The following is a 13,316-nucleotide window of genomic DNA, read 5'->3' on the forward strand; positions in this document are numbered from 1 at the left end:
TGCATTATTCACATAATTCACTTTGACCCTATTAATATATTGTTGGCTTCATGTTGATATATATTTCCAAAATATTAATATTATATAAGTTTTTATAATATATAATTAAAGATATTAATAATCAAAGTTGTGCATTGGCATTTGACAAGCGTGTCCAGTCAAAACGTTGCGAGTATTCCGGAACAGAGGGAGTACATATTTAAACGTAAATATCTCCAAATAGGTACGTTAAAATAATATAAAATTTTGATACTTCTAAACTACATTAAGACGAATACAACAAAATCTCACATAAATATATTTTGAAAATACGTATTGGAAAGAAATTAGAAGATTTTCTTCCATTATAAATAGTGAACAAGATTCCAAAAGAAACTAATAATCGAGAAAGAAGGGAGTAATTTTACCATCGAGATATGACTGTCTGAACCTAGTAGTTAAGATTGAGAATCTGTACGACATGACTCAAATTCAAATCCTCCACCCCATTTAAAAAAAAAATTAAAAAATAAATATTTAATTAATGGCTCTAAATTACCCACATACACAACAAAAACACAAGACTTGTGGTTTGGTTGAAATGTACCAACCCCTTATTCTTTTTCCTCCAAACATATATAAAACCCCACTACACCACTACATTTCCACCACCCCATATATAAACTTCCTTGTCCTAAATAATAAATCCTCTCATAACTTTCTACAACCCCAAAACCCCACCACCACAACAACCTTCCACCACCACCATGGGGTCTAGTGGTGACTATGATTCGCCACTCCTCTCCTCACAACAACCACCACTCCTTCCACCACAAAAGGCGGGGGCGGTGGGAGAAGACGTGAATTCGACACTCGAAGACACACTAAACAGCCGTGACACGTCACTGCTTCGCCGCCTATGGTTAGCCACGTGGATAGAGATGACTTACTTGGTCCCACTAGCGGGGCCCGCCATCGTGGTGTATTTGCTTAATAACGTGATTTCAATGTCCACCCAAATATTCTGCGGCCACCTCGGAAATCTCGAACTCGCCGCCACTTCTCTCGGCAATAACGGTGTTCAACTCTTGGCCTACGGTCTCATGGTATGTTTGTCTCTGTACTATTTATTTTATTATTATCTCGGAACGGTTTGACTGGACCCGCTTGTCAATGCAGACACTCAATATAACACGAACAATATATTACGGCTAATATTTATTTTCATATACTATAAATAAATAGGATCAAAGTGAATAATAATATGAATAATGTAAAATGTCAAACCGTTACGAGTATTCTGAGACGGAGGGAATATTTTATTATTATTAGGTGTTTTTCGAGGATTGGTGCATTTCATTAGGATTACTGATGAAATGTGCCACGATATGGTTGGAGTATATGATTTGGTATTGAATTGAGTATGTTTTTTTTATTCCGTTTCTTTTTATTTGCAACTTTACTAAATTTAACCTTAACTTTTGCTTAATTTTATTATTCAAGTTGTCGGAGTCCATTAATTTTCATGAATAGATGTTTAAATACAAAGTATATTAATTAATAATTAAAGTTTTGATTAGGACTCCATTTTATTGGATTATATTATCTGAAATAAATTTATTTGTGTCTGAACTTACAACAAAATTTATACTTGCTGAATTTATTTTATCTGAAATAAATCAAAATAAATCAAACAGAACAAAAACTAAGTTTAAAAGTCAAATTATTGCAACTAATAAATTTACACGATAAGTTCGTAAAGTATGAGTCCCAATCGTCCCATTTTCCATCATTCTTCTTATTGGATCATGTAAATATCTACTCTGTAAAATAATATTTATATTTTTTTTTATTTCAAAAAATGTAAATATTATTTTACAGAGTAGATATGGAAATAAAATTGGTAACTAATTGTAAATATCAATTAATAAGAAGAAATGACATAAGTTATACTTCCTCCGTCTTTTAATACTCGCAACGTTTGTTAGTTTCACGCATGTCAATGCACAACTTTGATCATTTATATCTTAAATTCTCTTTATGCAAAAATTATAAAAAGTTGATATTTTGAAAATACACATTGAAACGAATCTAACAAGATCCCACATGACTATGTTTTATCTTATATTAAAAACACTACGAATAGTCAAAGTAGATTATATGAATAGTGGCAAAAGTCCAAACGTTGCGAGTATTAAAAGACGGAGGAAGTATATTTGTAAGATGGAGGATTTTGACTCTTAAAATATGCGATGGGTAAAGTTTTTTGACTCGTGAAAGTATGTTATAAAACTTGGAAGAGAGAAAAAACATTAAACTCATGTGAGTGTTAGGCTTTTTTTTCTTAGTTATTGAGGGAAAATTCATTTATAAAGTGGCAAACATGTCCCCTAGATATTTCCGTAATACTATTATTTAATAATGGTAAACATTTGCTTACAACAACTAGTCAACTTTGTCCTGTAAATAAAAGAACATAGTCAACTAATGACTTATCGTGCTATTTCAGTAGTTCGTAAATGAACACTCGATAGGAGAAATACGGTAATTACAAGGTAAATTTGTCAAAAATGATTTTTTATAATCTAAATTTTGCGAGAAAGAACCTTATATATATATATACTTTTTTTTTTTGAAATAACACCTTAATGTATATCTTTTTTGCGAAAGACAACCTAAGGGAAGTTTTCAGCATTGACTGAGCTTTTCTAGCAATTGATTTGCACGTGAGCAACACGTGTGGCTTCATTTTGCTACATTTTCAACAAAACGCATTGTTAAGGCGGTTTATTTTGATAGTGCTCATTTTTGATATATTCTGTCGTGTTTAAGGGAAGTTGTTTCGTTTTCACAAGTTAACATGTAAAATGAAGCCACACGTGCTGCTCACGTGTAAGTCAATGGCCGGAAAAACTTAGTTAATGTCAGAAACTTTACTTTGGTTGTCTTTTGCAAAAAAATGTGATTTTACAAAAAAGAAAATTATATAAGGCTCTCGCAAAATATGAGCTATAAAAGATCATTTTTGACCCATTTGACTAATTACAATGTTAAGTAAAACTTTAATGATTTGATATACTCACCTTTCATATTCTTTTCCTAAGTTAGGACCACCGGATCTTGGTATATAACGTGCCAAAAAACTATGGTGTATAAAACAAAAATGATAAGGTAGGTATCAAAATCAAATTCTTGTTTGAAAAAGAACTCATCGGTAACATGACACGCATATTATAGTTCAGAGGAATAGATTTGGTCATTTTGTGCTCGTCATTATCATCTTTGTAGAATAATAAAATTGTCAAATTGTGAAAAAAAAGGGAAAAAATTTGTCAAGTTGTTATGGTGTACTTCGTACTTGGTAGAATTGTAGGGGGAATGGGGGATGCATCCCACCCCAATCCGTATTGGCTGATCTTGAACAATTTTATAATGGAGACCAATGAAAAAATTAAGCAATATAGTGTCAAATTTATACAATGTAGTTTTGGGAGCTGGCCCCACCCAGATCATTGGCAATCAGGACATACTTACTTGAGAGTTTTACGAGTTGGGTGTGTTTATCGAGTTGTAGACTATTTATCGAACTTGGGTCTCTTTAGAGAAACAACAAAGGGTCTTATCTTAATACAATACCTTTCTAATATGTCATGTCAGCTTTCCACTAATATTTAATTAATTAAATTTTGTTAAGAGTTTTTAGACTCATTTAAATTTAGCTATTCACCCCCTCAAACTCATTTAAAACATTTCAAATAATATAACATGTTATTATTTATTTAACTCACATATTAAGTTGAGTCTTAATTTAATACTTTAATGCTACAAATTGATATGTCTGATCTTAAAATTAGGTGAGTCATATGCCGTGTTAACAAATTTAAGTCTTAAGACTTGACATTGATATTGCTCTTAGTTTGAACTAAAGTTGAACTACAAAGAACAGAAAGATACGGTTATTGTTGATATTATTTTAATCTGACAAATGAGGTGAACCCGTAATGCTTTCGGCTAAGGGGGTTGGTGACTCCATAATGGCCTATTGGTTCTACAGAATGTACACTTCTTCTACTCCATTCAAAACTGTTTGTAGGACTATAAAAAATGATAAAGTAATGATATGATAATACATATACTACCTCTGTTTCAAATAATATTTAAACTTTTCGATTTAGTTCGTTTCATAATGTTTTTTACACTTTACTTTATTCTATTTCTGGACATGAAATTTACTAATTTTTTACCCACATTATTTACAATTTTTTCACTCACTTTTTCTTACTTTATTCATTTTTGCTTACATTCATCCACATTTTTACACATTTATCTTACTTAATCCAAATTTTATTATATGAGATAAATTTTCTACTTTTATCTTAATATTTATGCAAATAGTAACTGTAAAAATCTTTGTGAAAATGAGGTAGTAAATGACAAATGAAGTTTCGCCGAAACTGGTCACAACCCGAAACCACCACAATACGTCATTACTTAGCTTACACGAACTATAAATTGGGGCCGATGAGGATCGAACCATGTCCCACTTGATCTCATATTCTCGTTAGAATATGTAAATTGTGAAAATATAGGAGTAGGTAGGGAAAAGGAAATGGTTTTAACTTTTTGGACTTTCTGTAGTACTAATGTAGGACAAGACGGCCGCTTCATAGTCCTGTACTCCTCCCATTGATCACGTGACTTAATATGACAATATGTATGGACAGAACTTTTTTGTGATATTGATATCCCTTCGAAAGTCAGGGTGAGTTTAAACTCACCTCCAATCTTCAGACTCTGTTACATTAATTTTTCACTAACTTTTTTTATTATCCAGACTCATATAAAACTCACCCTATTTTTATACATTATTCACAGACTCACCTCAAACTCACCTAATTATTAAAATAATATTTTATGTATTTATCTTTTTTGGTACATTTTCTAAATAATATTGAAGCTATGTTTTCTTATATACAAACAAAGTAGACCTGATCAAAAGGCGGCCGGGTCGGGCTGAGGACATAAAAATTTGTCCATTATGTTGGGGCGGGCCGGGCGAAGCTTCGAGCCAATTTTGTATGCCCAATACCCGCTATTTCGGCCTAAAAATAGCGGGATTTTCGGGCCAATTCCGGGTCAGGGCAAATTTATAACTACAATTGTTGTTTTGCGTTGTCCAAAGCCCGTATTTTTTTAAAAAAATCGGGTCGGGCCGGACCTTCTGCCCAAAAACCGGTAATTTTCGGACCGGGTCAGGCTGGGCCCATGTTGATCAGCTCTAAAACAAAGTAATTTATAATTCGAGAAAAAAATGAAAAAAAATAGAAAATGTTAATTTCGAAATTGACATATATTCCATACAAATTAGAAACAATAATACAACATATTAAATTCAAAAGATCTAGAACATAAATTTAAAGGCAAATGAAACAAAATAATAAATAAACCATCGGATGAAATAAGATAAATTAAGTTTGATGATGCGGCATGATTTGATTGGATGAATAAAAAAGTAGAGTCTTAAGTGAGTCTTGAGTGAGTCTTGGATTTTCAAACTCACTTCAAGACTTGGTGTAATCTTTTACCACATTATCCCAAGATTTAGGCTTAAGAATCACCTTGAGACTCCCTTCAAGACTAGGGATAAACTCACCCTGATTTTGGCACATATTTATGTAAGTAAATAAGTAAGTAACCACGCTCACAACAGTTTTTTGTGCTCTCACAATTTTTGTGCCGAAAACACTTCCCCTTTGATCACACTATCTAGTAGGGGTGTCATTTCAATTCTCAATCCGACCTAGTGAACCCGATGGATTTGTCCGACCGTTTAGAATTCGAACCGTTTAGAATCCGCGAGCTAAGATCCGAAATGTCAAGGAAGGTGTTTTAGTCTTCCTAAGTGTTTTCATTTTATTTGACAATATTTTCTGCATTTACTAATTCCAACTTTTTAAAGTTTGTACTCGTAACATTATTATTAAGAAAATTTACAAATTACTACTTAGGTCTTTACTGACTTTGCAAAGTACTACATAGCTTATTAAAAGTTGTAAATTTATTATCTAGGTGTTTAGTTATTGTTGTCGATTACTACATTAACTCATATTCTGGCCAAGGCATTACTTGGTTGTACATGTAACATGTATGCTATAGAGTGCACTCGAATTTTATATAATTAGCCAAAACAATGTGATAAAGGTCGCAACTATTTTTTTAATTACATAAAAATACATTATTAGGTTGTAATTTCTATTTTTAATTTATAATTTACAAAATAAAAGGAAATATATATTTACTATAACCATTATAAATTTTTTATTTTTTATTTTTTTATTTTATGGATTACCTTATTTTAATAGTAAAAATATGGCGTCGATAGAAAAAAATAATTTGATGAGTCGCGGTTTACGTGGCACCCTTGTAGTACCATTAAAAAAAAGAGTGACACGTAGGAATGCAACACATTTTATTTGTCGCAACTTGTAACCTTTATCACCGCCCTTAGCCAAATCAGTATAAAACTTTCAACGGCGATATAAGCCTTTTTTTTTTCTTTTTGTTTTTTCGTTGTAGTATGGCATACTATTAACTTTTGTTACTCATGTATGTACATGTAGCTTGGTATGGGAAGCGCGGTAGAAACCCTATGCGGGCAAGCATACGGTGCTAACAAATACGACATGCTCGGCGTCTACATGCAACGTTCCACCGTCCTCCTAATGGCCACCGGAATACCGTTAATGGTCGTGTACCTTTTCTCGAAGGACATCCTTTTACTACTAGGAGAACCCGAAAACATAGCCTCAGCAGCTGCATTATTCATATATGGTCTAATCCCACAAATATTCGCGTACGCTTGCAATTTCCCTATACAAAAGTTCCTCCAATCGCAAAGCGTGGTTTTCCCAAGCGCGTACATTTCAGCCGGGGCGCTCGTGGTCCACATCGGGCTCACTTGGGTCGCGGTTTATAAGCTCGGGTGGGGCCTACTTGGGGCGGGTTTGGTGTTGAGTTTTTCTTGGTGGATTATAGTCGTGGCTCAGTTCGTTTACATAGTGGTTAGCTCGAGGTTTAAGTATACTTGGACCGGGTTTAGTATGGGTGCGTTTAGCGGGCTTTACGAGTTTTTCAAGCTGTCTGCTGCTTCGGCTGTTATGCTGTGTTTGGAAACTTGGTATTTTCAGATATTGGTGTTGATTGCTGGTTTGCTTGATAATGCTCAACTTGCCTTAGACTCCCTCTCTGTAAGGTAAACACATTATATATGCATCCTCTTTTATTGACTGATTTTCTCAATTATGCTATATATAATCATAATTTGTTCATATCATTTCAAACCATATATTAGTCAAAAAACATATAAAAATACAACAACAATGTCTATTTGAAGTCTCGGTTTCACTAATGAGGTCGACTACATAAACCAAGATTTTAAGCACAATAAACACGTTACTGTTACAATCGTTGAGTGTAATATGATTTTTGTTTTACTTGTACGTCATTTTATGGTTGAATTTGGCAACAAATATATAAGCTTGTGTTTGATACTTTGTTATTATGTGCGCATCTTTTCTACATTTTATTGAGATATGGTTATATTGATTGCTGGGTTGCTTGATAATGCTCAACTTGCCTTACACCTCTTTGTAAGGTAACACAATTTTGTGCTCTCTACTTTTAAGTTAGCTCTTTCAAATGCATTAACATTATGCATCCTCTTTTATTACTTCAAACCATTAATTAGTGAAAAAATAATGTAAAAATACAACAATAATTTCAATATCGAAGCCTCAATTCCACTAATGAGGTCAACTACATAAACCAAGATTTTATCTTTTGTGATTAGGCCATCAAAAATCGACCTGACCCAAAACCCGAAGCAGAACCAAACCTAAAATAGTTGGTCTTGAACGAATTAAACCTGTTTTCCCGGAGAATGTAAGGTCAAAACCCGATCGAACCCGTTTTGACCCGATCGATTGCAAATAGTTGTATTTAGAGTAATAAATGAGATTATGTGGAATTTTAAGCACAATAAACACGTTACTGTTACAATTGTTGGGTGTAATATGGTTTTGGTTTTACTTATACGTCATTTTATGGTTGAATAATTACATCATTAATCCTATAATACTCCGTAGTAATCATTTGTGTTTGGTTCATAGCTTCATATAGGGTCTTTTAGCAAAATTATTTCATATCCTTAATTATAATTAGTCGGAATCACACATGGTGTACAATCACATCATCTAGAACATAATGTAGGGTCTGAAATTTCTCACCCATGAATGTTATTATTATGTGAATATGTGGACTGAGTTGTGACCATGGAAATTTAGTTGTCATTTTCTCTATGCAAAACTCATTCAATGTTCACTTCACTAAAATTAGTAGTATGACCCGAGATGTGGCCGTGTGGGCCCCGTATTCTAGTTGGGTGAATACTTAATAGGTGATGGATCTCACAGGCTCAAATAATGCATTAACATTTAACCCATACATTTCCTTATCAAGGATGGTGAAGGGAAAAAAATAGTAATAACAAATGTACAAGTATACTTTCTTTTATTGGTAATAAGCTAATAATCAATAATCCCTTGTATGAGGAAACATGAATATGATATGTTGTTACCCAGTTACTAAAGGTAGGTAGCGTTTCAGAAACATTGAAATCGTTTCCTTTCATAAATTTCGAAAAAAAAGATCAACACAAACTCTTAATTACACCCGTGTACCATAAATATTGTACAAGAAATAAGTTACCAAAAAATGCATAAAAGTTACCTCTTACCTCGATATAATGTAAAATTTACTCCGTATTAGTGATAATTTCTTCAAAATCACTCATAATGTATAAAGGTAATCACGTAATCTTTTTAAAAATGTATCCATAAAAAATTAATTCATAAAGTTACCCGATACACTTGATGCGCAAAACCTATTGAAAAAAATATAATCGGTTTGTAAACTTTTACCCATTTAGATATTTTTTTAATTCCCATTTTGGTGGCATCTAATTAGACTTTTTAAACACTGTCCAATTACAACGCATTGTCTTATTTTTGTTGAACAAAATTAAACAAGTAATTGTTGAATCAACTACACAAGTGTGTAACTTAGCCTACTTTTATATGTTCACCAAATCTGACCGATATTTCCTCCATTCCTTAGTATCACCTGTTTATGTGACACACAAATGTTTTAAGTCCTGTTAAATGTTAATCATTGCATCAGAATCCAAATTGACTAATTCTGCATTAGCAAATTAAATTGACAGATAATGTAATAGAAGAAAGTTGATTAAATGGTCATGTTTTATCCAAAACAGAAACTTTACATTATAGAAATCCATGTGCATGATTTTAAATTCACTGAGTTTGTGACTTTCTGATTGTAATTACAGCATGACAATATCTGGATGGGTGTTCATGATTTCGGTGGGATTCAACGCAGCTGCAAGGTTAGCTACCCGTTTTAATTTGTCTCTTCAAATTTGAACCATAAAATCCAAACAAACACGAGAAATTCAACTAAAACTTTCCTCAAAATCAATAAAAATTTCCTCTCATCTGCATGTGGACGTAGCTAACACATTGTTAGTGAACCACGTTAAACTTTTGTGTTCTTTATTTACGTTATTTAATCTTTTTTGCTTCCGTTATAACATGAACCATAAATCCAAAGAAACACGAGAAATTCAACTAAAACTTTCCTCAAGATCAATAAAACTACTTTCCTCTCCTCTGCGTGTATAGGACGTAGCTAACACATTGTTAGTGAATCACGATAAACCTCTGTGTTCTTTATTTACGTTATTTAATCTTTTTTTGTTTCTGTTATAACATGAACCATAAATCCAAAGAAACACGAGAAATTCAATGATAAAATTTGTTTTTTGTTTTTGTTTTAATGTAAATTGTATTTGACAGTGTAAGAGTGAGCAATGAGCTAGGAGCAAAGCACCCAAAGTCTGCATCATTTTCTGTTGTAGCAGTGACCACCATTTCCTTCTTGATCGCGCTATTCTTTGCAATCCTTGTGCTCATTTTCCGGTATGAGCTTAGTTATATCTTCACTGGTGGTGTTGAAGTTTCTGAAGCTGTTGCTGATCTCTCCCCGTTCCTTGCCATTTCTATCCTTCTTAACGGAGTCCAACCTGTTTTATCGGGTAATGTTAACTGTTCGGTATTATTTTTTGTTTCCAGTTTTCTATTTTCTTAACCAAAATATGAAACGACAAAAAAGTAGTTTCCAGTTTTTCATTTTGGAACTTATAATTTGATGCTTGTGTTAGGCGTCTAGTAATATGCAAATGTGATTCACAAATTCTTATTTACAATGGGTGTATAATAAATATTGTACACCGGAGTAAAAGTTAACTCAATATGCTTAACAACGGTTGGTTAAGATAGTAATGAGAGTTATCATTTACACTTTAGGTCATGTGTTCAAAGTTCAAACGTCACTGTATTGATTTTTGGTTGTCTATAACATGACATAACACTTGGTGAGTTGATGTTGTGGCGTAAAGGGGAGAATATTACGTGGCACATATATGTTTTTCACAATGCTTTTTAATATATTAGTATATATATGTAAACATTTCGATTTTTTAGTGATCAAAATTTTCATTTTAATAAAAATTATTTCTTCAAAATCACGAATAATGTATAAATTTAATCATGTAAGATGTTTATATAACAATTTTTTTTTATAATATAAAAGTTAATCAAAACATATTAAAAATTACAAAAATTAGGTAAAAGTTACAAAAAAAAATTGGGTAAAAGTTACTCTGGTGTACATACAAGACATTTTGAATGTAATGTACTAAAGCTTATTGTGATAATTTGCAGGGGTGGCGGTTGGATGTGGATGGCAATCCTTTGTTGCTTATGTAAATGTCGCATGTTATTATGTGGTCGGAATCCCTGTTGGAGTTCTGCTCGGATTTTACTTTAATCTTGGTGTTAAGGTAAATCCTTTAGTAATTTCTTTTATGCTACATTCATTGAGTTATTGTTAGTTATATTCACTTACTTAAACTCCATATTTGGCATTTAAGTTAATCGTCCATACAAAATTTTGACATAATCTCGTTGTAGGGAATATGGGGCGGTATGATTGGAGGAACTGTGATACAAACTCTTATCCTACTATGGGTCACATACCGAACAGATTGGCAAAAAGAGGTAGTGTTTAATTTGCTTCTAATGCTTAGACCCTGTTCTTTTTGGTTTATTTCCAGTTCAGTTCAGTAAAGTAATTACAGAAGCACGGAGCATCATAATCTTAAGGCATTCAATGAACGATAAGTTGATAAGTAACTTGTCGATAAGATAATTACAGAAGTGTAAGGATCGGACAACTGAGATGTTAACTTCTAAAATTACGCCATAAGATATTTCGTATGAAATGTGTTTGGAGCTTAATTAGGTTAAATCACTGAGCTAGGACAGTGATGTGCTTGGATTTTGTCATAATTTGTCAAGGAATTAGTTGATGAGCCATTTCAATCTCTCTAATAGTACTTCCACTATAAAATAAAGATGAATGTGAGTTGAAAATTATGTAAAATCACAACTTTAATAAGAAAACTGATCGTGAAAGGTTAAGTGCATAATTTATCATTAACACGTTAAGTGGGATTTTTCCCGGCCCAGGAAAACAACCTTACTACGGAGTACGGCTATGTGTTCTTTTTTTTAAAAAAATTTAGGACCTTTCAGTTCAATTCAGTAAAATTCAGCTCAAAAGAACAGGGCCTACTTCTGATTAGTAGTTGTACTAAAAATCATAACTAGTTGTAACTTGTAAGATTGTTTGGTTCTCTACATGGCAATGTGTGTGTTGTGTTCCTCTTTCGTACTTTCTTGTCTTATTGGATTTATTACTGGTTTAAAACTTTAAGTTACATACACTATCAGCATGACAATTACTTTGTAAGTGGTTTTATATGTGGTCAATCTCTTCTCTGGTATGGACTTGTGTATGGCCCCGTGAGTTTATCAGGAACTGCTTCAATTTATACTCCGTATGAACAATAGAGTTTGAAACAAAGTATTTGTTTTGTTAGTTGATCATATCCTAGTCGAGAAAGTACATTGTAGTTAAAATGTTCTGAAGATAGTTAAGAGTTTTGATGACATTGAATGTTCAATTTGCAGGTTGAGAAAGCTGCTAAACGACTCGATACATGGGAAGCCGTGAAAGAGCCGTTGATAAACCGGATTAGTTGATAAACAAATCATATGATAGCACAAGAAAAAATGGATGGAAATGCAGTATTTTTCATCTATAGATAGACAGATTCAACACAAACATGAAAGTAAAGATTTGGCGCGGTTTTTGTTCTTCGTGGAAGTTGTTTCCATGTTATTATGCGCCTGTATTCAAGAGAAACTTACAACAAAGTTTTGATGTTGTGTGGATTAAACCAGTTTTAGTTTGGTTGTAAAGGTAACTTATTCATTGAGAAGTTAGTTCACCACACTATTGAGAGTAACTGAAAATGATATTACAATCGAAGAAAGATATCTCAAGATTTTCCGGCTGAAATTTTTATGTCATTTGGTTTTATCCAAGTTTTTTTTTTTTAATTTTTTTTTTTTGTGTTAGCATCCGGTTCACCTTTAGGGCTAATCCGGATTCGGGGCGAGTTCTGGTGGGTAGATTTCATTTCCCCCTCCCAATTGTTGTTGCGAGGTTCGAACACGGGGTCCTCCCTACCAAGTTCGGCCTCAATCACCACTGAACCAAGTTACGTAGTACTAACTATTTACGTTTCATATAACTTGTGAATTTCTAACTCGTTTGATGTTATCTGAGTTTCTACTTATTTACGTTTCATGTAACTTCTGAATTTCTTACTCCTCGTTTGATGTTATCTGAGTGATTACTAACAATTTACGTTTCATATAACTTGTGAATTTCTAACTCCTCGTTTGATGTTATATGAGTTACTAACCATTTACGTTTCATATAACTTGTGAATTTCTAACTCATCGTTTGATATTAACTGAGTTACTAACTATTTATGTTTCATATAACTTGCGAAAAACTTGAATTGGAGGTTGTTTGTTACTTGTTGCGTGACTAGTTGGACGTAAAGATGGCCGTGGGCCGGCCGAGGCCCGACCCGACACGAAAAAACCCCGACCTGGCACGAGCACGATAAAAGCACGTCCCGACACGAGCAAGAAGTCGTGGGCCTGGGCCTGGGCCGATTTTTTTGGAAAAAACACGACAAGGCACGACACGAAAAAACACGCTAATTTTAGTAAAATTAGACTTAGGCACGACGGCCCGATAACCCGTGGGCTTTTCCGGGCCTG

At 33.2% G+C, this 13,316-nt stretch overlaps 1 protein-coding gene across 1 annotated transcript; it reads left to right on the forward strand.

Moving 5' to 3' along the window:
• Nucleotides 1-636: 636 nt before the first annotated feature.
• LOC110776223 (protein DETOXIFICATION 40) lies at nucleotides 637-12,551 on the forward strand. The gene is made up of 7 exons (XM_021980773.2): nucleotides 637-1,085; nucleotides 6,600-7,231; nucleotides 9,386-9,442; nucleotides 9,912-10,150; nucleotides 10,839-10,957; nucleotides 11,088-11,174; nucleotides 12,150-12,551. Exons 1-7 carry the CDS (start codon nucleotides 747-749, stop codon nucleotides 12,219-12,221), a joined length of 1,545 nt encoding a protein of 514 aa, XP_021836465.1. The 5' UTR covers nucleotides 637-746; the 3' UTR covers nucleotides 12,222-12,551.
• The last annotated feature ends 765 nt before the right edge of the window (nucleotides 12,552-13,316 follow it).

This window comes from Spinacia oleracea, chromosome 6 (assembly GCF_020520425.1).
Source record: "Spinacia oleracea cultivar Varoflay chromosome 6, BTI_SOV_V1, whole genome shotgun sequence".
NCBI classification, from domain to species: domain Eukaryota; kingdom Viridiplantae; phylum Streptophyta; class Magnoliopsida; order Caryophyllales; family Amaranthaceae; genus Spinacia; species Spinacia oleracea.